The 22344-nt window shown below is 47.8% G+C and overlaps 9 protein-coding genes and 2 non-coding genes across 11 annotated transcripts; 7 read left to right on the forward strand and 4 right to left on the reverse strand. All coding sequences in view use genetic code 12, as the record gives it.

Annotated features, from left to right (window-relative positions):
* Positions 1–3371: 3371 nt before the first annotated feature.
* FOB63_002987 (uncharacterized protein) lies at positions 3372–4412 on the forward strand (the record flags this gene model as incomplete). Its single annotated transcript, XM_002615928.2, has 1 exon — positions 3372–4412. The coding sequence occupies one exon, from the start codon at positions 3372–3374 to the stop codon at positions 4410–4412; it is 1041 nt and encodes a 346-aa protein (XP_002615974.2).
* A 600-nt stretch (positions 4413–5012) lies between these two features.
* Positions 5013–5708, forward strand: FOB63_002988 (uncharacterized protein; the record flags this gene model as incomplete). The annotated part of the gene is made up of 1 exon (XM_002615926.2): positions 5013–5708. The coding sequence occupies one exon, from the start codon at positions 5013–5015 to the stop codon at positions 5706–5708; it is 696 nt and encodes a 231-aa protein (XP_002615972.2).
* Positions 5709–7361: 1653 nt separating this feature from the next.
* Positions 7362–10052, forward strand: KAR9 (Kar9p; the record flags this gene model as incomplete). Its single annotated transcript, XM_002615925.2, has 1 exon — positions 7362–10052. One exon carries the CDS (start codon positions 7362–7364, stop codon positions 10050–10052), a length of 2691 nt encoding a protein of 896 aa, XP_002615971.2.
* Positions 10053–10062: 10 nt separating this feature from the next.
* Positions 10063–10497, reverse strand: FOB63_002990 (uncharacterized protein; the record flags this gene model as incomplete). The annotated part of the gene is made up of 1 exon (XM_002615923.2): positions 10063–10497. The coding sequence occupies one exon, from the start codon at positions 10495–10497 to the stop codon at positions 10063–10065; it is 435 nt and encodes a 144-aa protein (XP_002615969.1).
* A 796-nt stretch (positions 10498–11293) lies between these two features.
* On the forward strand, positions 11294–12880 carry AGM1 (phosphoacetylglucosamine mutase; the record flags this gene model as incomplete). Its single annotated transcript, XM_002615922.2, has 1 exon — positions 11294–12880. One exon carries the CDS (start codon positions 11294–11296, stop codon positions 12878–12880), a length of 1587 nt encoding a protein of 528 aa, XP_002615968.2.
* Positions 12881–13354: 474 nt separating this feature from the next.
* FOB63_002992 (uncharacterized protein) lies at positions 13355–14056 on the reverse strand (the record flags this gene model as incomplete). Its single annotated transcript, XM_002615921.2, has 1 exon — positions 13355–14056. One exon carries the CDS (start codon positions 14054–14056, stop codon positions 13355–13357), a length of 702 nt encoding a protein of 233 aa, XP_002615967.2.
* Positions 14057–14461: 405 nt separating this feature from the next.
* FOB63_002993 (uncharacterized protein) lies at positions 14462–15745 on the forward strand (the record flags this gene model as incomplete). Its single annotated transcript, XM_002615920.2, has 1 exon — positions 14462–15745. The coding sequence occupies one exon, from the start codon at positions 14462–14464 to the stop codon at positions 15743–15745; it is 1284 nt and encodes a 427-aa protein (XP_002615966.2).
* A 198-nt stretch (positions 15746–15943) lies between these two features.
* Positions 15944–16525, forward strand: FOB63_002994 (uncharacterized protein; the record flags this gene model as incomplete). Its single annotated transcript, XM_066102288.1, has 1 exon — positions 15944–16525. The coding sequence occupies one exon, from the start codon at positions 15944–15946 to the stop codon at positions 16523–16525; it is 582 nt and encodes a 193-aa protein (XP_065958431.1).
* Positions 16526–16624: 99 nt separating this feature from the next.
* On the reverse strand, positions 16625–16697 carry FOB63_005575. The gene has a single exon. It is a non-coding gene; the product is annotated as a tRNA-Ala (tRNA).
* A 9-nt stretch (positions 16698–16706) lies between these two features.
* On the reverse strand, positions 16707–16780 carry FOB63_005574. Its single transcript has one exon. It is a non-coding gene; the product is annotated as a tRNA-Ile (tRNA).
* A 2185-nt stretch (positions 16781–18965) lies between these two features.
* FOB63_002995 (uncharacterized protein) lies at positions 18966–20426 on the forward strand (the record flags this gene model as incomplete). The annotated part of the gene is made up of 1 exon (XM_002615918.2): positions 18966–20426. The coding sequence occupies one exon, from the start codon at positions 18966–18968 to the stop codon at positions 20424–20426; it is 1461 nt and encodes a 486-aa protein (XP_002615964.2).
* Positions 20427–22344: the final 1918 nt, after the last annotated feature.

The following is a 22344-nucleotide window of genomic DNA, read 5'->3' on the forward strand; positions in this document are numbered from 1 at the left end:
ATCTTCGGTGAGTGCAATTGGGGAAATTTGAAAGAATTTAGTTTCGTGAATGGAAAAGAATGGGGAAAACAGTGTGGAATATACTTGGGAAAAATAAAGTGATATTTTACAGAAACATATGCATTAGTATGTTGTTAACATCCGCTTTATTCTCTCTGTTTCGTAACTCGAAAGTTCCCGGTACCTTTCCCGGTGATGAAAACAAGCTACAGTAGTCTCATTCTTCTAAATGTGTGTCTCGGGTATGGGTTTTCGAAGATGTCAATTTAGCTTTCAGAAGGTTTTCAAAGATGTCAATTTAGCTTTCAGAAGGTTTTCAAAGGTGCCGTATGAACGGCATGGTTATCGCCAACGATATCTTGGCCATACTCTGAGCAATTCTCTGATATTGGCCACGTTTATTGACTTCAGTAATTGCCATACGCTCATCTTGAAAAGCCAGTTCATATGAGACTCAAGTAAAATCACTATTTATGGATTCTTCTCCAAGGATCATTTATCAATTCTAAGCCTTCAAGATGCCCCACCCAACTTCGTCGTGAAGACACAAGCTTATTCTTATGTCCACTGGATTGGTTATCGATCTACAAGCAAGAATGCATAAAGTGGACACCATTCGGTTAGCTCATCCAATCACTGCTAAGTCTGGAATAATGGTGGCCCTGAAACTCACAGAGAGCTTAAGTAAGGATCTGCTGTTGAGTCAGATGGACGTTGGGTAAATGAAGTTCAATTGGAGTTGAGGAAAGATGATCTAATAATGGAAGATACAAACCATTATGATATATACTTTGATGTGGAGAACAAGAAGAGAAAATTACGGATGAGATTTAACTCGAGCACTTTCATTACTTGTCTTCTTCTTCAGCTAGAGTTTTGGTTTAATTCGGCTTTTCATTTATGCGGTACTGCTAACTAAGCGTTCCTTCATCTAATGGAGATGAGATGCAACAGATATGCCGTTGCTATGCTGTCATGTCGTTGACAGCCGATTGTTAGACGCAAGTAATCACGTCATTGCGGCATCCAATGACAGAAAACGGCCATGCAGATGAAGTTGCGTCCGCGGAGATGCGAAAGCCTTGACCTGTCGGTGTTAAGACGCCGGCATCGAAGAACAATAGAAAATCCTGCTTGTCACATCTGTATGCATACAGTAGTGAACAGATGCATACGTAGTGAACAGATGCATACAGTAGAACCGTATATGCATACAGTAGGAACCATATATGCATTCATACTGTTGAGAAGACTACAGTGTATACACACTATCTAAAATTCTTTTTCCTAAATTACTAGTTTCTGAAGATGGGTCTCCGAAGAACTTTAGGATATTTTTCAAGAGGGCACTATCTATCATAATGTTTATTACTTGCATTATTATTTAAATTGGGTATGATCTTTACGTCGTTGAAGCATAGCTGCATAATTATGCACCTACATATATAACAGCATATGTAAGTGAAGTAGCTAAAATGTCCATAGCTTCATGAATATTTACTAACACTAATTTATTAATCATCATATATCTATTATATTCTTTATATCATTATATAGCTTGTTATCAACCATTATTCCAAGTTGGTATAAAAACTATATTCATCTGACATCTTGGCAATGCAGTGAGTTTTCTTACAATGCCGTGACCTGCTATCATAGTTCATATGAGACTCAAGTAAGATCATCATTTTTCTAGATGAATTTTCTGGATGATCATTCTGATTGCCTACTCAAATGTTTTCCTAGATCCCACTGATGTAGAGACCTTGATCTCTGATTTGCAAGAAGCCCAGTAGTGTATAAAGCTGAAGCACAAGGGCACAGATCTGTATACTTCTACACGAACATATACACTCCCATAGCCAATCCAGGCTCTACTAAGTCAGTAAAAAGATGAAAATACTTTCGGAAAGTCGAGGATTTTATACCTAATGAAATCATTCAAGGATGAACCGATTTCTGCCCTCAGCCGCATGGCTGACATGTCTCTCTCTGGCCATATTTTCTTCTCTCCTCTCCTCTTTTTTTCCTCTTCCATCTATTTCCATCTATTTTCCTTCTGTATTCCTACTGTTCTACTCCAGTCCTCCATGTACTTCTATCGCGCAAGGCGCATCTTCTCCATGGAAGAACAGTGTCCTCTTTGCTTCTGATGTCAGGTTCTAGTATAATTGCGAAGACAATTCTACGCATGGACTTTCACCGGTGACAAACTTTGAAATTGAGGATCATATCAGTTGTCACTAAAAATACCACCAAAACCCTTTCAAACTGAGAAACACCAAATGAATTCCTTGACTACTGCACCGACATTATATCAAAGCAGCCGATTCCTGTCTTCCTCATAATTTTTGCAGTCGATGCATTCTGTACATACATTATGTAAAGATGAGCAAAATCGTACGCTGTCACTTTTCCAATTATAGATATACTGTAATCCATCGCTTCAGTCGGCTACAAATCGATTATAATTTTTCACGTAAAAAGGCCAACATCCTCTCATAGAAATCTGGCATTCTGCTGTTAATTAGAACCAGGAACTCCCAGGAACTCCTTTTCAAATATAGTCCATATAGTACAGTTTGTAATTGTGATTTTTGTGCGAACTTTTTTTTCTGGCATCCAACTACAATGGGAAGCCAGCATTCTGATAGACGTAGTAAATAGGGGTACGTGTCTTATCTCATACGCATAGATAAGTAATTGGGCAAATACAGTTCAGTCCATTCAAGTGGGCAAAAGACAATAAATCAGGCGAAGGAAAAAGAAAGAATTCAGGCGAAGAAAAGAAAAAGATTCAGGCAAATACAGTTCAAGAGGGCTGGACGGTACCATAACCGGAACCTGGACTCCAGGTCCTCCTGTATGGTGGACCTAACACTTCAACAAACTGCATACATCACAGTCCTTTGGATCTATCCAGCATCACCGATGGAGGCATTTGAGTGGATTTAATAACAGAGTCATTTGAGTGGATTTAATGACAGAGGCATTGAGAAGTAATTGATTAGAACATTCTGACCTTCCTATATGAGAAGGAATATTCCCCATGGATTCGGAGATCGCTGGTGCCAAAACCAGAGATAACGCTGGTGTGCATACATTCTGAAACACTGATAAGGCCAATATCAATCCACCAAATCCAAGTCTCCAATCCAGTAAATCCAGTAAATCCAGCAAATCCAGCAAATCCAGGAAATCCAGTAATCCAAGTAAATCCAATAATCAAAATCCGATCTCCCTCGAGGCCCAGACATTATGTATGAACCTTGAATGTGAACTCTCATAACTTTCATAACTCTCATAACTCTCTTGTGTGCAGCCGTATTTAACATCCTATCTTCTGCATCCCCGATAATCTACAGTCTCCCATGTCGACTTCTTTTTTACAACAAATGTCGAGCTTGGCTCTTTTTGTTCCAGTTTTCCGTTCCACTAATCCTCCAACCCCTTCTCTGAAGCCACTGGCTTCTGTTCCACATCGTTTACATCTAGCTGAAGCGGTTACATACCCGATTTTGAGCCGGGATGAACTCAACCAACTAAGTCCGTTCCAGCTTCGCCATCCAGCCCATATCCGGGAATGGTACTATCTTTTCAAGAGAAACTTTCTGATGGAATCTCCTGTGTATCATGACTATTGCAACTTATCGTATGACGAATTCCGACTCAGGTTCGAAGGTCTGCCAGTACAGATTGAAAATGCAGCTTCCATAGTAGAAATGCACTTTCACGATTGCTTGAAAATTCTTCTTGAAGATTTCGTGGGCACCATCGTCTTATTGTTCCGTGATTATGTGGAAGATGTACTCGTGGGAAACCTTGAAAAGTCGGAAGGTAAAGAGGTATTTTCGATACAACTCACTTTGCGCCGGAACCAATTGATGAAAATGGCGGCTCTAGGCAACTTCCGTCCTTTGCTCTACCATCTCCTTGCCTACTCTGCTACTCCCGAACAAATCTGGCAAACGTTCATTACAAGCCTCACTACTTGGATTCCTAGTCCGTTGGTGCGGGTAGATGACTTTGCCGACTCTATTGCTGAGGCAAAGAAGGCTGGGCCCGACATTTCCACACAGATCTCTTGGTGGTACCGCAATACGAAGCATTTGAGGAAAAAATTCTGCCCAATTCCTTACGCCTTGAAATACAGGTCCCAAAACAAGAAAAATCGAAAGAAGGGTGTGCAAAACCACAAGGCCCAAATCAACAACCAAGAAGAATACAATCAAGGGAAAACCAAGGTGCATTTTGTTTGCCGAACCATGGATGTCTCCAACACTAGAGACGGACATTACTCGGAACCGAGCTATCTTTTCTACGAAAGTATGACCGGACAAGGATTCTTGATCAATCCAGACGACGACTTGTTTGACGATTTTTCGTCTGACGACGACTATTTTTCTACTTAGACCCTGGCTCGAAAATACCCCATGCCATATATGATAAAGCTCTAGTACCATGAGCTCGACATATTGGCCTTTTTAGCCGTCGATTGTTTTATTGACTTTGTACCTCACGAGAATGTGAAGTTATTGATGTGGTGCTCAAATGGAAGTTGAGCATTATTGTAGCAACTTAATTCTTACCTAGACGAGAACATCGAAATGTGAGTGAAGAACATCGAAATGTGAGTGATGCTAACATTTTTGGCTTATGACCCTATTCTTCTGTTGTCAAGACTTTTCTTCTACAGTTGATTGACTTTCGGATAATGAGTTCTTAAGTTGCAGTGAAATTTCATGATTGAACCTTGTGAAAAATTGATTGCAATAAAACTGAAGATTTACTATTTCGGCACTAGGTGACTCTTTTCATTTCTTCCCGTAATTGTCATTTACTAGTGGTTTCATGTAAAATCGCGATAGTAAACGTCAAGAAGTACAAAGTCAAAGAGTACACCACTATCTAGCTTTACCGACCTTGATTGGTTCTGTAGAAATTTCTGACTTGCAGACCTAAACAGACCTAATCTATTTTTTGCAAATATTAGAACAAAAATCTGGATTGGCATGAGACACAATCAAGAGTTGCTGGATTTTTATGCAGATGAAGCAGATCAAGCAAGCAAAATCATCAAACTTGGAGACACGAAAAATATTCTGGTTGATGAATCCAAAAATATTCTGAATGGTCACGAAACTGCGTCTTCTGTTCTCTGGCCAGAATTGTTTTTGCATCTGGATTTCTATCCCATTTGCACACGATCCATTTCTCGATACTTGCAAGAAGATTTTCCCGTGGAAACAGAAATGTTAAACACAAATCTTTCATCCCACAAAACTTGCTCTGATCTAATTTCCTTATACATCATCGAGACCAACTATGTGTCTTTGGCATATCCAGAATGTATTCGGCAAATGCAAGCCAGTGCACTTTTGATTGACCAGTTGGAGAATTCTTTCGAAAACAGAGACTTTTGCCTCGACAGCCTTAAAAGGTGCTTAAAGCTAGGTGAAGACATTGCCGAAAAGAACTTGCTTGTACGAGATATGCTTCTTTTTGGCAAGATGATTATAGATGTGTTGACCAAGTTTAGTGAAAACGACAAAAACTTGCTCAATCCACTCGAAGCCTTCACTAATAGACATAATGTGTTTCTGAATGTTTTTGCTTTTCAGATTATAGAAGATACGATAGACTTCCATACCGAGGTTTTGGATTTCTATGCGGAAATCTTGGGAGCCCTTGGTTGTCCACTTGATTGACAAATGCCTTTACTATTTTACATAGACATAGATTTAATTTTAGGAAACCTTAAATGTAGAAACCAAAGGGATGAGTAGTGTAAAACTTGAAGATATAAAGAGAATGGATGCAAATGTTTTGAAGCTAAATTCTGTCAGCATTCTTCTAAAATTATTATGCCAGTTTTAGAGTGAGAAATGTCAATAGTCTGTTTTAATATATTAATACTAATCGTTGGCTGACATTGAATCAAGCATAAAAATTTCAGAAAGTGTCTATGTAGAAAAAATGTTTACAGCAATAGAACTACTTCAAATGCAACTGGTCAGCTTGTCTGATTCCGTTATTTCCGCATCAGAAGAATTGTACTTGCTTCGTCTCTACTAATCCAAGAATCTACAAATTGAATTCCTGAAGCAAATTTGAGTGTGGACTAACATAAAGAACTAGAAAAACTTTCGAAGTTTCTAAGCATTAAAACTTTACAGCATTGTTGGTGGTGGCCAGAGGCTTAAGTATGAGGATGTAGGGATCTCAGTGAATGGTGTACGGGTGTGAGTTCTCGTATGTATGGGTTTTTCCTTGTTTGGTGTACGGGTGTCTCGAGGATGTACGGGTGTCATATTTTGAGATGTACGGGTCTTGAATTATTCTGGTGTACGGGTTTCAATTTGTGCTACTCCATTTTTGTGGCTGCAACCACGCACAAAATCAACTACTTTCTTTATCGGAGCAGTGAGTATGGCAATAAATAATCCGATTGAAGACATCAGTTGCTCAAAAGTCTAACTTCTGTCAGTCTAGAATTATCATTTTAGGTTTCATTGGGATCGCTTGAAAACACAGGTCCATGGCTTTGCATTCAAGTAGAAAACACAGGTCAATGGCTTTGCATTCAAGTAGAAAACACATATATTATAGGCAATTACGTGATGAGAATGGTAATCCCACTTCGAAGCAGAACAAACTGATGTCTTTTGACTGAAAACTTTCATGAATTGTGTTGATAGCGAGTCTTTATCTTCCTAATTATGCATGCTTGCGTCCATTGTACCAGTTTGCAAGGCCACTTTTTGGCATAGCATCCTTGAAAGCAAACATTCGGACTTGAAGAACGGAATACGATTACTAGCTGTTCTTTTTGTCTTCATTAGAAGATTATCTTAGTCTGATTTATCCCTGTTTTGGACTATAATTTTTAATGACTGAACTTCTTCGTCTAATTATCTCTTTTCTATCAATACTCATTTTCCCTAACTTCTAATATATTGGTGTTCTCTATTCCCCTTTCAACTTATCTATTCCCCTTTCAACTTGATATCACTGTTAGTTTTCTACTCTACTTCCACATTTAATTTTCTGTTTTTTCTCACTCCTTTTCTTTCGTATCATTACTACTTTCTTCCTCACTTTTTTATTCACTTACGTTTTCTGCTGATTTTGATTTCTGAATATGTTTTCTGATGACATTGCTTGCTAGCTAGCTTATTAGCCTTACCTGAATGATTCAACCCTCTCTCCTACCTTTCTCACCTTTACTAACTATTATCTTTCTTCCTACTGTTTGATAGATTCCTTTCCATCTTTTCAATTCTTTTCAATTCTTCCTTTTCTATTCTTCCTTCTTCTTCCTTCCTTTTCATTCTTCTTCATTCTTCGTTGACACATGGACCCTGACCTTAACCGCCAGACCTGCACACACCGCCACATCAACATCAACATCAAACACCCGGCCTACTTTGGCCCCGTCAATTGCTTTGCCCGTCACCATATCTCCACGTACGCGACAGACGGCGGCAAATAGCCTGAACACAAAAGGAGAAGGGCTGCAAAAAACGGCGCTGGCAGTCTTTGCCGAGCCGCTTTCGGCCATTTTGGCACGCGTGCGGGCCAAGCCAGACGATGGCGCGAGGACCGCTGCGTTGGCGGAGCTTGCAGCTTTGCTTGAGGCAGCGTTCGAGGCGGCCAAAACCAGCCGCGGAGCCGCCGCCGAAACAGCCATTGAGTGGTTTGGCGAGGGCCGGCTCGGCTTGGCGGACACGGCGAGAATGGCGGAGGAAAGAGAGATAGAGAGTGACAGGAAAGACAGAGAGAGACCAAATCGAGAAAGTTCAGCATCCGGCAGATCAGGCAGAGCAAACAGATCAGACAGATTAGACAGATCAATGGGCAAATCAACAGATAGATCAGCGGAAGGACCAATCAACAGATCAATCAACAAAGCAATCAACAGATCAACAGACAGACCTACATCGCTTACATTAAGCGGATCCACGCACACTGCTCGTCCAGAAAATGATTCTTCACCGTCCAGATCTACCACATTGGCTTGCCTAGCCGAAGCGGCCGCCCGCGCCGCCGTCGCCGCCGCATGGACCGAAGTCGCCCACACGGTTCTCCCCGCAGTGGAGGCGGAAGTGGCGGCGCTCGAAACAGACCCGGTCTTTGGCCACACAGAAACGTTCCCGCTCCCACTGATGGAGCAAATCGTGGCCTGCGGCGGCGACTGGCAGTCGCCGGCATTTTCGCCCACCGAACAACACCTCTACGCCTGTCTCGCGCGAGTGCGGGCGCGGCTCGCCCCACTAGGCGTGCTGATGGAGCTCGTGGCGCAGCGGATTCGCGCAGTGGCCCACGACGCGGCGCTGTTTTTTCCAGGCGCCGCCGCCCTGCTTTCGGCGCGCCAGACGCGGCTATCCGCCCGGTGGCTGGACCTCGAGGCGCGCGCCGCCCAACTTGACTTGTCCTTGGTGGTGCAGCGCTGGGAAACCGTCTGTTTGCACGTGGCCGAGGACGTTGGCCGCCGCTGCGGCGAGATTGGCGCCTTGCTCGACGACGGCGAAAAAGAGCCTGCCGCCGCGTTGTATCGTCTTTGCGCTGCTGCGGTGGCGTTGGTTCAGGCGGCGCATGCGGCGGGCGCCGTGCGCAGCGAGACGGTGGCGCCGGCGTTCAACGCCATGCTCGTGCCGTGGCGCGCCGTGAGCGCGCGGGTTTCGCGCGCGCCGCTCCGGCCGTTTCGCGTGGCGCTGGCCGCCGCGCCCGGATTTGCGCGCGCGCCCTCTGTGTCGCGCGTGGCACTGGCGTCGCCTGGCGTCGGAAATCCCGAGTCGGCAAAGTCAGGAAAATCAGGACAATCAGGGCTAGGATCATCAGGTCTAGGATCTTCAGGTTTGGGATCTTCTGGCGGCAGATCTGAAGGCTCTGCTCTCCTGCCGCTGGTGGCTTCGCCGTTGCCCGGCTTGGACCTTGGCCTTGACGTCGACCCGTCGCCGTCGGTTCCTATCAGTGTCAAAACGGACCGAATCGTCGACTTGGACATTGTGCCGGGCCCGCTTTTGAATCTCCAGCCACGGGAAACCGATGTGGATGGTGCCCTATTGGAACTGAGCGGTGCCCTATTGGAGCCTGGCTTTCTCATCCAGAAGGGCTCCAGAAAGAACAGAAACCAAAGATCCGGAATGGACAGCAGTGCTTTGGAAGAGAAGAGTGGTCCAGAAAAGAGGACTCTGGACGGAATTGAACCGGCTGGTACGAATATCAGTATGAAAGTCAAGATACAAGACACGATACACGAAACTGACAACACTGACATGTATGTAAACAAGTCCAGCTCTAGATTTGACCACTTCGACATCAATAACAACTCTGACAACGTTGACAGCTCTGAATATCCGGACAGCTCTGACTACCCTGACAACCCTGACAATTCTGATAGCTCTGACTACCCTGACAAATCTCACAAGCCTTACATTCCCGTCACACACTCCCTTCACCGCCACGAAACCACCCCAAAACATCTACCCTCGTACCTACCCTCTCGTATTCCCCTCATAGTGTCAAACTACGCATCGCTCGGCCTCCCCGTCATCAAGAAAAAATACACCCACTTGCCTACACGCATCGCCAGCATCAGCCCATCTCATCCAGTGTTTATTTCGCCAGAACGCAGGGAAATACACACACCCAAACAAACTCCGGAATCCCGGTCCGACTCGCCGCGTTTGCGCAGCCCTGTCGTCTTCAACATGTCCCATCTCACCAAACATTCCGCAGAGCGCTCGTCGTCTTTGCAGAAGTCCGCCGACCAGATGTCGCTCCGTGGCCTCCGAACACCGGACTTGAGCACTGGCCGATCGTCCAAGTTGACACGGTCAGCCGAAAATCCAGTAGTCAAATCCGCAGAGAGACTCTACTCGCCAGGCACGTACGCCAAATCGCCCCGCTTAAAGCCTTCGCAACTCAAATCTCCCGGCATCACTTTGCCCTCTACGTCGCCTGAACGCCCCGAAACGTCTATCGGTTCCCGTTTCGACGACATTAATCTCCCGCGCCTGGTCAAAGAAGCGAGGAAGGCTTGGCGGTAACCGCTCCAAATCAGCTCTTCTTGCCCTCATCTTCGTGCATGGTTTTGCTGGTGAAACCGTCAAGGAAAAAATCCTTGCCAAAAATCTTGTACATGATGCTGTTACGTTCCACTTGCCACTTCTCGGCTTCGTCAAACTTGCGGACCGTGCGGCCCTCTATAACCTCACCTTCTTGCACTTTTTTCGTTGACTTCCCGTTGATCCGGCGATATAATTCCCAGCCTGGAAGCAAGAGAATCGGAATGGAAAAGAGAATCAAGAAAATGCCATTGTAGCGGTTCTTGACCGCAGCGGGGGCCTTCTTCCAGTTAGGTTTTCCGGTTTGTACTAACTCGGAGAAAAACTCATCCTGTGGGCCTGCCTTTGGTTTGGTTTCTGGTAAAGGCGCCTCAGGCCGTGATTCTTTGTGAAATGACGAGTTTGCAAATTTGCTAGGCTTTTGCATTGGTGCTTTGGATTTCTTGAGCGACTGCAACTAAGTGCGCGCATACACCCTTCCAATCAGGAGGCCATGGCATTGCCCAAAGAAACAGATCTAAGTTCTGGAAATCAAGACGTTCTTCGAGGACTTGACTCTGATTGCTCTGACTTTTGAGACGATATTAATTTCTTTCATTTATAGGACTCAACGGAATAGGAGTCTCGAAACATGGGTGAACACATCGATCAATAGAGTACTTCATGTTGCAGAATTATCTGACTCGAAATGCCATAGGTTGACTAGAAGAAGGCGATCTCAGGCCACGAAATGAATAGACACCATCAACGTTTTAGCAGACTCTTCAACTTCTCTTAACGTATAACATCCACGTCTTAGCATTCGACATCATCAAAGCTGTAGTGAACGCCGTAGCATCCACTGCAATGGATTCATCAAGCCAAATGCGTCTCAAGTAGATTTATAGCATGTCATTTGGTGCCATCTTGTGAACTTGTTTTCATAAAATGTCGTTTTATAGATTAATGGCTTGTCATTTGGCTTCACCATCTTGAACTTGTTTCATAAGTGCGTTTTATCAGGCCACTCCGTTAGCAGACAAAAAGAAAGCGAAAGCTTTATCAAGTCACGCTTGGCGGAATCGCCCTGATCTTCTTCGCCGGGTTATTAATAGCCAAGTGTGGTCTATTTTTTCGCATCCGGATATGAAAGGTGCAAACATCAACACTAACAGGTCATCAACATCTGACACCAGATCAACATCTGATAGATCAACATCTGACACCAACCAACATCCCATTCAATGCTAGCAGACAAAGTCAATGCCAAGGCCGCCCGCCATTCCAGACCCGCCAATGCCGCTTTTACCTACGGGACTGCAGGATTCCGCATGAAAGCAGAGCTCTTGGACTACGTCAACTTCACCGTGGGAATTCTCGCCGCCTTGCGCTCGAAGTACTTGGGCGGCAAGACCATCGGCGTAATGATCACCGCCTCGCACAACCCGCCCGCCGACAACGGAGTCAAAGTGGTGGATCCGTTGGGAAGCATGTTGGAAAGCTCTTGGGAAGCCCATGCCACGGCTTTGGCCAACGCCAGCCACGACCAATTGGTTGACCGCATCGAGGCGCTTGTTGCTGAGCTTCAGATTGACCTCAGTGTTCCTGCCCGGGTCGTTGTTGCGCGTGACTCGCGTGAGTCGTCGCCAAGATTGTCTCAGGCGACTATCGACGGCATCGAGTCTGTTCCGGATACCAGCGTGCAAGATTTCGGCTTGTTCACCACACCACAGTTGCATTACATCACGAGAACGTCGAACGACAAGGCGTTTGGCGAGTGCCTGGAGGTAGGCTACTATGCCAAGATGGCCAGGGCCTTCCAGAAAATGCACAGAGGAGGAAAAAAGATTGAAGTCACGGTCGACTCGGCCAACGGCGTGGGCGCCGCCAAGATCAAAGAGCTCGGCCGGTACCTTGGCGACGATGTGGTCTTCACTCTCGTGAACAACGCCTATGACCAGCCGGAGCTTCTCAACTTCGAATGTGGCGCCGATTTCGTCAAGACAAACCAGAAAGCGCCCAAGGGCGTTTCGCTTGAGCACGGGAAATTGTACGGCTCCTTTGACGGCGACGCAGACAGATTGGTCCACTATTACCAGGCAGAGGACGGCGCCTTCCGCTTGTTGGACGGTGACAAGATCGCCACCTTGCTTGCCATGTTTTTGCAGAGGTTATTGGCGAAAATCGACACGGCCAAGTTGAAACTCGAGATTGCCGTGGTGCAAACGGCCTATGCTAACGGTTCCGCCACCAAGTACGTCGAAGACGTTTTGAAAGTGCCGGTCCGCTGCACGTCCACTGGTGTCAAACACTTGCACCACGAGGCAGAGAAGTACGACGTTGGTGTGTACTTTGAGGCTAATGGTCACGGCACGGTGATCTTCTCGCCGGAAGCGGAGAAGAAAATATTTGGCTACTCTGCCGCTTCGGACGAGGAGGCAGACGCTATTGCCATGCTCCAGGAGTTCACACGGTTAATCAACCAGACGGTGGGCGACGCCATTTCGGACTTGTTGGCAGTTTTGATTGCACTCGACTACTTGCAGTTGAGCCCGGCGCAATGGGATAAGGAGTACACCGACTTGCCCAACAGATTGGTGAAGGTGGTTGTTCCAGACCGCACTGTTTTCAAAACGACCAACGCCGAAAGAACTTTGGTGGAGCCAGCAGGAATGCAAGCGAAAATCGACGCTTTGGTGGCCAAGTATCCACAGGGCAGAATGTTTGTCAGAGCTTCGGGAACCGAGGATGCGGTTCGGGTCTACGCAGAGGCAGACACCAAGGAACATGCTGAGAGCTTGAGTGCCGAGGGAAGCGCATTGCTCCAGTAGCGGAAGACTTCTATATTTTTGTATGAGCCAGGTAGTTCATTCAGAGAAAAGAGTACGAATTGACGGTGCATGTAGGTGAACAGAAGGTTTGGCGACGGATAGAACAAGAACACGAGATAGGCTGTGAAGAGTATGGCCAGTAGAAGAGCTATGCAATGAGGAAAGGAAGAATGCCAACATAAAGAGCACGAGGATACGATTCAAAAAGCACATACAGCTGATGAGGATTCAGCCTGACGACAGAAAGGACGGCTCGGAACCAGAAAATAGAGTAGCGAGTCAGTATAACTGGGACCATCACGTAGTTTCATGAAAAGTGGTGAAAGCATCCCACGTAGAAAGACGCCCAAACAGGATAAGAATCAAAAATGCAAAAATGAGAGCGGTTCAGTCTCTAGAATGCCACGTGAGTTGACTATAATGCACAGCCGGGTATGGTTCTTGACGGACCTGAAAGACGAGTACGTCCATGCATCACTGGCGCTTGAAGTTGCCAGGCGTAATCAACTTCAGCCCCAAGCTCCACATGCCTCGCCGGCGGCGCTTAGCCTTCTCTTCGAGCCGCCGATACCATCCTTCGTTTTCGCCAAACTCAGCGCCCGAGTTTGCTTCGTACACTACGCCAAGCCCGTTCCGTAGCATCTCTGCGCTTACATCGCGCTTTCCTGTCCATCGCCACACCTGAGCACGAGCGACAACCCGCTTATACTGATCAATGGAGTAAGGCGTGATGGTCACACTGCGGCCGCCCACATACAGCTGAAGCCACTGAAGGGCTTCTTCAGAAAAAGGTTGCGCCGGCTTGCCAAAATGAGAGCGTTCCGGCGCATCCACACCACAGAGACGTACCATCAACGTTTGGTCCTTGAGTCCAGAGCGTGTGTCGGGAATTTTGCGGAGCCAGCCCCAGCCGAGTAAAACACCACCTGGAGTGTGGAAAAAACGAAAGTTGTCACCATCTCCGACACGAGTAACTCTTCCGTAGAGTTTGCGCTGGCCATCTAGTATGGCTGGGGTGAGATCAAGATACGTCTTCACTCGGCGAACGTAGCGGCCATACAAGAAGTACGACGCAGCTGCAGCTCCCGTGAGACCGGCAGAAAGAAGAAGTACCTTGGGATGGAGAACTGAAACCGACGGCAGTTCGTCCGACAGCAGCAAAGGTTCGTCAGACATGTGCTGGGTGACTGAAAATTGTGTGGGGTTTGTAGACGCAATAGAGTGTTGATGGAGAAGAGGACTGCATAGTAGCACATGCCAGTTCAACGACGGTCTGACATAAGCCGAAAAAAACAGTTTGCCCGAAACTTTCACAACTGGAAACGGCAGCGAGTAACAAAGTATGAGCTTCGACCATTTTCTTATCTTCCCGTCGCCGGCCCGGAACGAAAGTTATGGGCCAGACCTTCAGACGGCAGACGATAACGGCGCGCGCCGCAGGTACACTACCAGCCCAAAGTAGCGCCGCTTTCTTTTCTGGTGTGATTCCTCAGCCCTGTACACCCGACCCACCAGGACCTCAGTCTCGTGCTCGAATAGTATTGGCGCTAGGATCGGCAGAGAGAAATACCCTTTTTGGCAATGAACATTCCCGACGGCGAGTACGACATTGACTTGCTGGTGTTGGGAGATGAGGACGACTCGCTGTTGGCACTCCGGTACGGATTCATTCCCGACTCGATGGACCAGACGAGGGCCATGAGTCTCTTCCAGACGGACCGCGTGTGTGTGGTGGAGGCCGCGGTGACGGAGCGGCCGGGCATCAAGCTGCTTCCGATCATATTCGAGGGCCAGCCGCAGCGGCAGCGACCGGCTTCGAACGGCGCAGACTCCTTCTATCTTACTGTGAGCGACGGCAGAGCCCAATTGCGGCGCCTTCTGAACACCGTGCGGGTCAACAAATCACGCAATGCAGACAAGTGGCGCAGCACCATTGCCGGCTGGCGGGCCAGCGCGTCGCAGAGCCTCGACTTCCCGGATTTGCTGGGCGTGGCAGCCGAAGAAGAGCGCGGCGCGAAGAAGGCAAGCTCGGAAGGGCGGGGAACGCCGAAGCCCGTTCAGGGCGCCGCCCCGCCCAAGGGCGCAGGCGCGCCAACTGGGGCAGGCAGACGTACGGGCGCGGAGACGTCCAGCAGTCTGGCTGCAAATAGGACGGCCGCTGCAAATAAGACGGCTGCTGCAAATAAGACGGCTGGTCTGGCGGCAAATTCTGTGAATAGCCTGGCTGCAAATATGACCACCAATACTGGTGTGGCTGCAAAAAAGGGACAAGCGGCTGCGGGAGCGGGAGCGGCTGCGGAGGCGCTTCGCAATCAGCCGGCCAAACCAGAGTCCGGTCTGCTGAAAGACATGCACAGTGGCCGAACATCAAATGCTCCAAGAGAGAATTCGAGTGGAAGGCAACAGAAACAGAAAGATGCTGAGAGAGAAAGAAAGAATGGAGGCAGCACAACGTCTGGGTCGCTGTTGAAGAGAGACAGTAAGAAAGGCGACGCGCAGGGCCTTGCGTCCGGGCCACGCCGCAGCATGCCCAAACCGGCATCGAAAAGACCACCCACTGCATCCAACGACATTATCAGCGTGTCTGACTTTGAGGATCTCGAGACATCGAGTCCGCCTAAAGAACATGCCGCGCAGGGCGACATGGACGACGACTTTGAAGACCTCGAGAACCAACTACAGGAGGTTTTGGAGTCGGAGTCGGAACAGTCCGACTTTGCGCCCATTGTCGTGCAAGTGAGCGAAGACGAGCCGAAAAGAGCGGCAGACATTGCCTCGCGCTCGGCTGGACGCAAGCCCATGAGCTTGCGCGAACTTTATGGCGGCGGCAGAAACGACGATATGAGTAGCAGCGAGGAAGAGTAAGGCAAAACAAAGAAGCATAAAAGAACAGAGTTGGGACCACTGAAGAGAAACACAAAACAAAAAATAATTCAGGTGTTGTCGGCCCAGTCTATAGCGGCCTTAGGCCATCATATGAATAATGTCTTAATGTCAACTGCAGTGTGTAACCGTTGTGCAGATGCGCGCGGCGTTCCACGCGCACAGAGACAAAGTCGCACCATGAACTTTCTTTCCGAGCGGGCCACATTGGTGGAGCTTCAAGTGGGCGACGGCGAGTTGCCCTTGGTGGAAGAAATTGCCCAGTTGCAAGAAAAGCTCCGACACCTTTACAGGATCAACCCGGAACTCCGAACACTCGATGACATTGAGCGCGAGCTTGGGGGCCGAGACATTGAGCCAAAGCAAGAACAGCTGGGACAGAAGGAGCAGGGAAAGAAGGAGCAGGAAGAAGCGGCGCATGACGCAGCTCGCAAGCAGGAGTTGGTTTCCATGAGGTATGCACAGTTTGCAGAAACGCTAAGACACGTCGCAGAGTTGCAGGCAATGCAGTTTCCCGACATCCCCAGTACGGTGGTGGAGCAGCTCAATGTCGCAAGCCTCGCTTCTAAAGAGACACAAATGGTTGAAATGGCAAGACACTTCCACGTTCTTGTCGTCAAGACGTTGGTTGCCTTGAAACAGGTTGAGACCATGATCGCTGAAGAGAGCCGATTCTGGCTGCAGTTTCAAAAGAAATTGGATAAAACTTCCGCTCAACTAGGCGCCATTGAGCGCAATAGAAATGCGCGACATAAATACTGACTGCCGGCAAGTCAATATACATCAAGTAAGCATTCAAGAACCGTAGGGATCAGCTAGAGCAAAAATTACAGTAGCAAAAAGGCTGAGAGTCAAAAAAAATGGACGAGTCCGGAGTCGAACCGGAGACCTTTCCCATGCTAAGGGAACGCGCTACCAACTACGCCACACGCCCGAGAAGAAGTGGTCCCTAGCAGGATCGAACTGCTGATCTTGGCGTTATTAGCACCACGCCTTAACCAACTGGGCCAAGGGACCTTCTTGAAAACCCTAGCGGCCGTATGAATACAAGCCAGCAGTATACTGCAAATTCTCCTTGATGAATGAATTTTCTGCACGGCACTCTTGTGCTGATGTTTTGGCACTTGTTTCTTGTTTCTTCGTTGCTTCATTGTACATTCTTGTTTCCTGCCTCCTTGATTTTGGGTGTGTTCTTGTCCCCTGGCGATGATTTGTCAGCCACAAGTCCAGAATCAAAAGATAGCGGGCGAGGAGGCCAGATCGGTCCTAAGCCAAGTCGAAACGTCTCCATGTAAGACAAGCATGATTGTTAAGCCACGCGCGAGATCGCCCAAGATTTAGAAGTTCGCGATTGTTTTGGCCCGTAGATAAGTTGCGTTATCAGTCGCAGTAGTTCGAGGATGCAATGTCCGCCCAGATAATGCCGCAGCATGGCGCGGCAATAAGCTCGGTCTGCTGCATGGGGCACCAGAAAGAGAGGCGGACAGACATTTTTTTTCCGTTTGGTGGGCCTACGCATGCTGAGCGCTCGGAGTGGAAACAGCAAAGACCGAAGACGTTGCGAAGGTTATGAGGCCCAGGCTCGCTAGAAGGCACAAAATGGCGCTGTGTGTGCGCGCGGTGGCGAAGAAGGAAAAAGTGTGCCCGCCCAGAACGCCCGGTGCGGGCAAAGTGATGCAAAGTCCCCTTCGGCAAATGTCGTCCATGTCGCATCCTTGCATCCAGGGAGGCACGCGCATGGTCTGCACACCGTAATCGCGCACCATGCATTACAAGATCCTCCTCCGTATGCACAGCGAAATGCCCGTGGTAAACAATGGTTTAAAAGCGCGACAAGCGCTTGGCCTCGGAACAATAGAATCACCTCACGATCGAAGGGGCTAGCAGGCGCCGGTAAGTGCGTGTGACCCCCGCACTGAGTAAGCAGCCTTTGTAAGAGAAAAAAACAACCCGGCCACAAAACCGGGCCAGAGGCCAAAAACGGAACCGAGCCAAACCAACCTGAAAGGGGCCGCGAAACAAACAAATAGACGCCAACACAACTGATACAACTGATAGAATACCTCCAGAGTAGAGAAAGAAAAAAGCGGAGAAGCGAAATAAGCTTCAGGACTCGGAAAGATGCATGAAATCGGGGATGAGAGCGAAAGGAAAAGATTCGAGGAAAAAACTTCTGCAAAAAAGTTTTAAAAAGGGCAAAAGAACAAGAGTAGGCGAAAGTTTACAGCATGGCCAGAAGTAAGAAGGTGCTTTCCTCATAGAAGGTGAAGGCCAGAACACGACGACACTGCGACATGGGAGAGGTTGGTTGGTTGATTTGGCGACAATGTCGCAAATCAACGAGCGGCTCACAACGTCTCCTATCATGTCACGAAGGCCTAACGCACATACTTGATTAGCTGCATAACGGTTTGCGCGCAGCCAGAGCCGCACGGCGTGCATGTCGCAAACAATAGTCTAGACCGCGGCGCCTTAGGTTTTTTGTCTCTCACTTCTTTTGGTGGGCCAGCACCTGGCGTCGAACAGAAGGAATTGTCTCTGTAACCTGTAACGCATGTTGTCCCTACAGACAACAGATGTCGCTAAGGACCCAATGTCGGCGCAAACGAGACAGCAATTTGCCCCGATGTCAGGTCTAACGTGACGCGCCTTTCCCGCGCCCGCCCTCTATGGGACTCGCAGCCCGTATTGGCGCGCCCTTCGCTGAAGCCCGACATTATGCCATAATCGTCCTGCACAGTATGCAGGCAGTGCTAAGGCGCGCCTGCAGATGCGGCCTCGCATCGAGATTTTTTTCAATACTGCAGCACTGCTCCACATGCCGGACCACATCAAATCCCTCCTAGCACCTTTCACGGTAGTCTCTCCCAAACCTTTTCACACCAATCACCAACATCTTTTTTCCCCTCCGTTTTTCTGCTATTCCCTTTTCCCTTTTTACTTTTTTTTTTTCCCCCAAAAAGCTTTTGATTTCCACTCCTCTGTTTTGTTCAAGGTCGCTTCAACTATTCTGCTTGTTTGTCCATTCGCATCTGATATTTCCAGCACCACCTTTGTGAGATCCCCATACTACTCGATTATTTGCCCCCCTCCTTGTCTGTTTTGTTAACTTGGCAAGAAAAAAAAAACTAGTGGCGGTTATCCCTTTTTATCTTTTTTACAGCATTTCCATGACACAAACGCAAACCACACTTCTCATCCAATGAATGGCCTAGGTATAGTTCTAGAAGAACCGGAGCTGCGGTCGCAATCGAGCAGCCGTCATTTGCAGCCATCTGCGTTTGCACTAGATTCCTTCCACAACGACACAGAGGCCCTTTTGCCCCCGCTCCCAGACGAAAACCCCGCATCTTTGACCGCCCAGTCGCTGACGGGCGCCAGTCCAAGCTCGCAGACGCTGCTGCGCTCTGCCACGCCGCCAGAAGATGGCCGCAGTGTGCTTGCGCCGCTGCATTCGCAGGCTATGCTGAACGACGTTTTCTCGCTGCACTTGGACGGGCTTTTGGATGCGCAGGCGCTCAACCATGCGCCTCTTGCAGACCCATTTGCGCTTGCGCCAGCGCAGACGCTGCAGCAAACACAGATGCAAACGCAAATGCAAACGCAAACGCAAATGCAAACACAAACGCAAACGCAAAACCAAATTCATGATCTCTCGCAATCCCAGACGCAGCTAGAACCCCAGCCTCTGTCGCAACATCCTCAACCCAGCCCCACACAAACGTCACCTCTCAAGCGCTTGCGCAATGGAATCCGCAAGCTCTCTTTGTCAAAATCGCATGTGCCCACCCGCTCGCTGCTGGCATCGAGCCTATCGCTGGGTGTCAACAACACGATAGCTGCTGCTTCTGCATTGACTGCTAGCGCCCAGCTCGCAGCGACTACACTTCTGGGCTCTCTGGACCATCCTGTGTTGCGTCCTCACTTAACTCCATTGCAGACAGACCCGGCGTCTTTAGATGGAACAGTTCTGTCTTCAAACAGCCTGTCCAGCAGTACATTCAGCTCGCAGGTGATGTCGTCGAACATTGTCCATAATATCTCTTCGACGAGCACTACGCCTCAGGAACAAACGCAATTGCCTAACTACAATTGCAGTATGAGTCTGATTGCCCCTAAGAATCGCAGCAGAGGTTTATCCAATTCCAATGTGACTTCATCGACACCCTCGCTTCCTCTGCCAGTAATAATGCTCTCTGATAATTTGAGTTCTACAAAAGTGCATTTGCTGGCAGTGGAACAATCCTTTTTCGATAGCTTGTGCTCAAACACCGAATCGTCGTTTGCTGATCGCTGCATCAGCAATTTGCAGACATCAGATGAATTGATTGAATATCTGCAATTTTTGAACCAGCACAAGGCTTCGGTGATATCAGCATACGAGGCTACAAAAGAGTGTTTGAGTAGTTCTGGATGGTGCTCCTCTCACGATCTTGAGAACTTGAGCTTACAACGCGATTCCGCTCTCAGCCAAATTGATACCAAGCTCTTGCAAATTGAAGAGCAACTCAATTCGCGGTTCCAATTGTCGGTTTTGAAAAATTCGGTCCACAAAACGTACTTAGATCCGGTTGCTAGTCAAAGGCCCAGAGAGGCATCTTTGAGTCCCAGCCTCAAGGTTCTTGAAAGCCGGTGTTTTTCGTTTGCGCTGCCTCATGAATAAGTGGGGCGGTTACTCAATATAGTATTGAGGCGCTTCGGAATTCCTTTACGATTGCATGATGTTAAGCTACAACATCAACTAGATTCGGATGTGCATCAACATATCCGCCTGGTTGCTGCGTTCTGGCGTTTCTTGCCACGCAGCAGCCCATTTCAACGATTTATGCCCTCTTACATCTTCTTATAGAATCCCACTGCAATGAATACCCATTCAGCGTGCTTTACCGTGTCATTTTGTAAAATTGCGAAGCGTGCAAATTGTAATATTGCTTTAGTCTACGGGCACCAAACCACGCCTCAATGAAAGTTTGTGTCGACAACGCAGAATCCAAACGTGCCATAAGAGAGACAGTTTAGTATGAGACGTAAATCGATAGCATCAATCTAGATGCTCTTTCCCCTCCACTCGCCCATAGTCAAGGGGGCGGTAAAGTGAATGAGCACCATTCTCGTCAAAGAAGAAAAAGCATGAAAAAAGCACCGATGCTTCTCCTATTAGTAAGAGGCGCGGGAGGTACGGGTGTTTCTCTCGAGTATTTTCCGCGGAGGTGAAAAGTAAATTAGGCGCGCGGCATTGTCTGCAGGCTGTTGTGTGGTAGTTACCCGCCTTGGGGCTCGAAGCGGAAATTGGTTCCGCCGTAGGTGCACACGAGCTAAGCTCGGCAGAGGTGCCGGCAGCCATTGGACATTTGGTCATGTAACGACATTTCGGCATTTAGGGTTGGCCAGTGTCGCATGGAGCTTCACGGGAAGCAAGGCCAACATTGGGTTTGGTGACATCATTGCCACGGCCAGTGTTTCTCCGATGTTTGCATATCACGCCATAATACTCAGTTATTGAGTGTGGGGTACGTCGCAGGGCTCAGAAATGGAGGTTAGTTGGGACTTATGTCGTCACACTCCGCCCCCGACAATGTCGGCGGGCCAAGTCGCCTAAGTCCACGCCCGCATCTTATCTGCCGGACGCGCACGTGAATTGCCAGCAGGCGGAATTCCAGTGGATGTAGTCAAGAGTGGCCAATGTTGCAAGCGCCAGTAGCAGACGAGATAAAGGAGCAAATGTCGTCACGGTACATTATCGATCCGGGTGTAGAAGAAGGTGGGCTAACCGACAGGCACGGGCCGATCACGTGCGCGAGCTTATTGCCGAGAATTTCCCATTAGCAGCGGCAGTAGCAAAGAGCGAGCCGAGCTTAGCCGTTGTTCTGTCCTGCATAAGAAGATTGGCTGCCAAAGAAGGGAAGAAGAAGAAGAGAAGAAGAAGAAAGGAAGGAAAGAAGAAGGAAAGAAGAAGGGAAGAAGAAGAAAAGAAGAAGAAGAAGAAGAAAAGAAGAAGAAAAGGATAGAAAAGGATAGAAAAGGGTAGAAAAGATAGAAAAGATAGAAAAATAGAAAAAATAGAAAAAGAAGGATGAGTAAGAAGAGGAATAAGGAATGTAAAAGAAATAAGGGTGTAAAAGAAATAAGGGTGTAAAAAAGAATAAGAGTTGTAAAGAAAAAATGTGGTAACAATTGCAATAAGAAAGGAAGAATCAATCACAAAAGCCAATAAAACAATCAGTCAAGACAAAGACATGTCAAGACAAGGAAAGGACAGTTAAAGGAGCTGGCGGCAAAACAGAACGCGAAAATATCAACACCAATCAACTTCAACAAACAAGACAATAGTTCAAAGATACAATAGACTCGGTTCCTGGCCTATTTCATAATGCCAGGTCGTGTCTCGATCTGATTCTAAAACAAAGCCAGTGAATATCCTGGACGGCCAAAGCCGTCTTGTGGTCTAGATGCTTTTGTCTTAGTGATGTTTATGTAACGATGATTACTACGATACTTGGGCGATGTCACGTGCCTTTTGATGGACTTAGGTCTGGTCTGGTTATCTGGTCTTTTATGGTTTTATAAACTGTCTTTGGTCA

The sequence above is a fragment of the Clavispora lusitaniae genome (genome assembly GCF_014636115.1).
Source record: "Clavispora lusitaniae strain FDAARGOS_655 chromosome Unknown tig00000078_pilon, whole genome shotgun sequence".
In the NCBI taxonomy this organism is placed as follows: domain Eukaryota; kingdom Fungi; phylum Ascomycota; class Pichiomycetes; order Serinales; family Metschnikowiaceae; genus Clavispora; species Clavispora lusitaniae.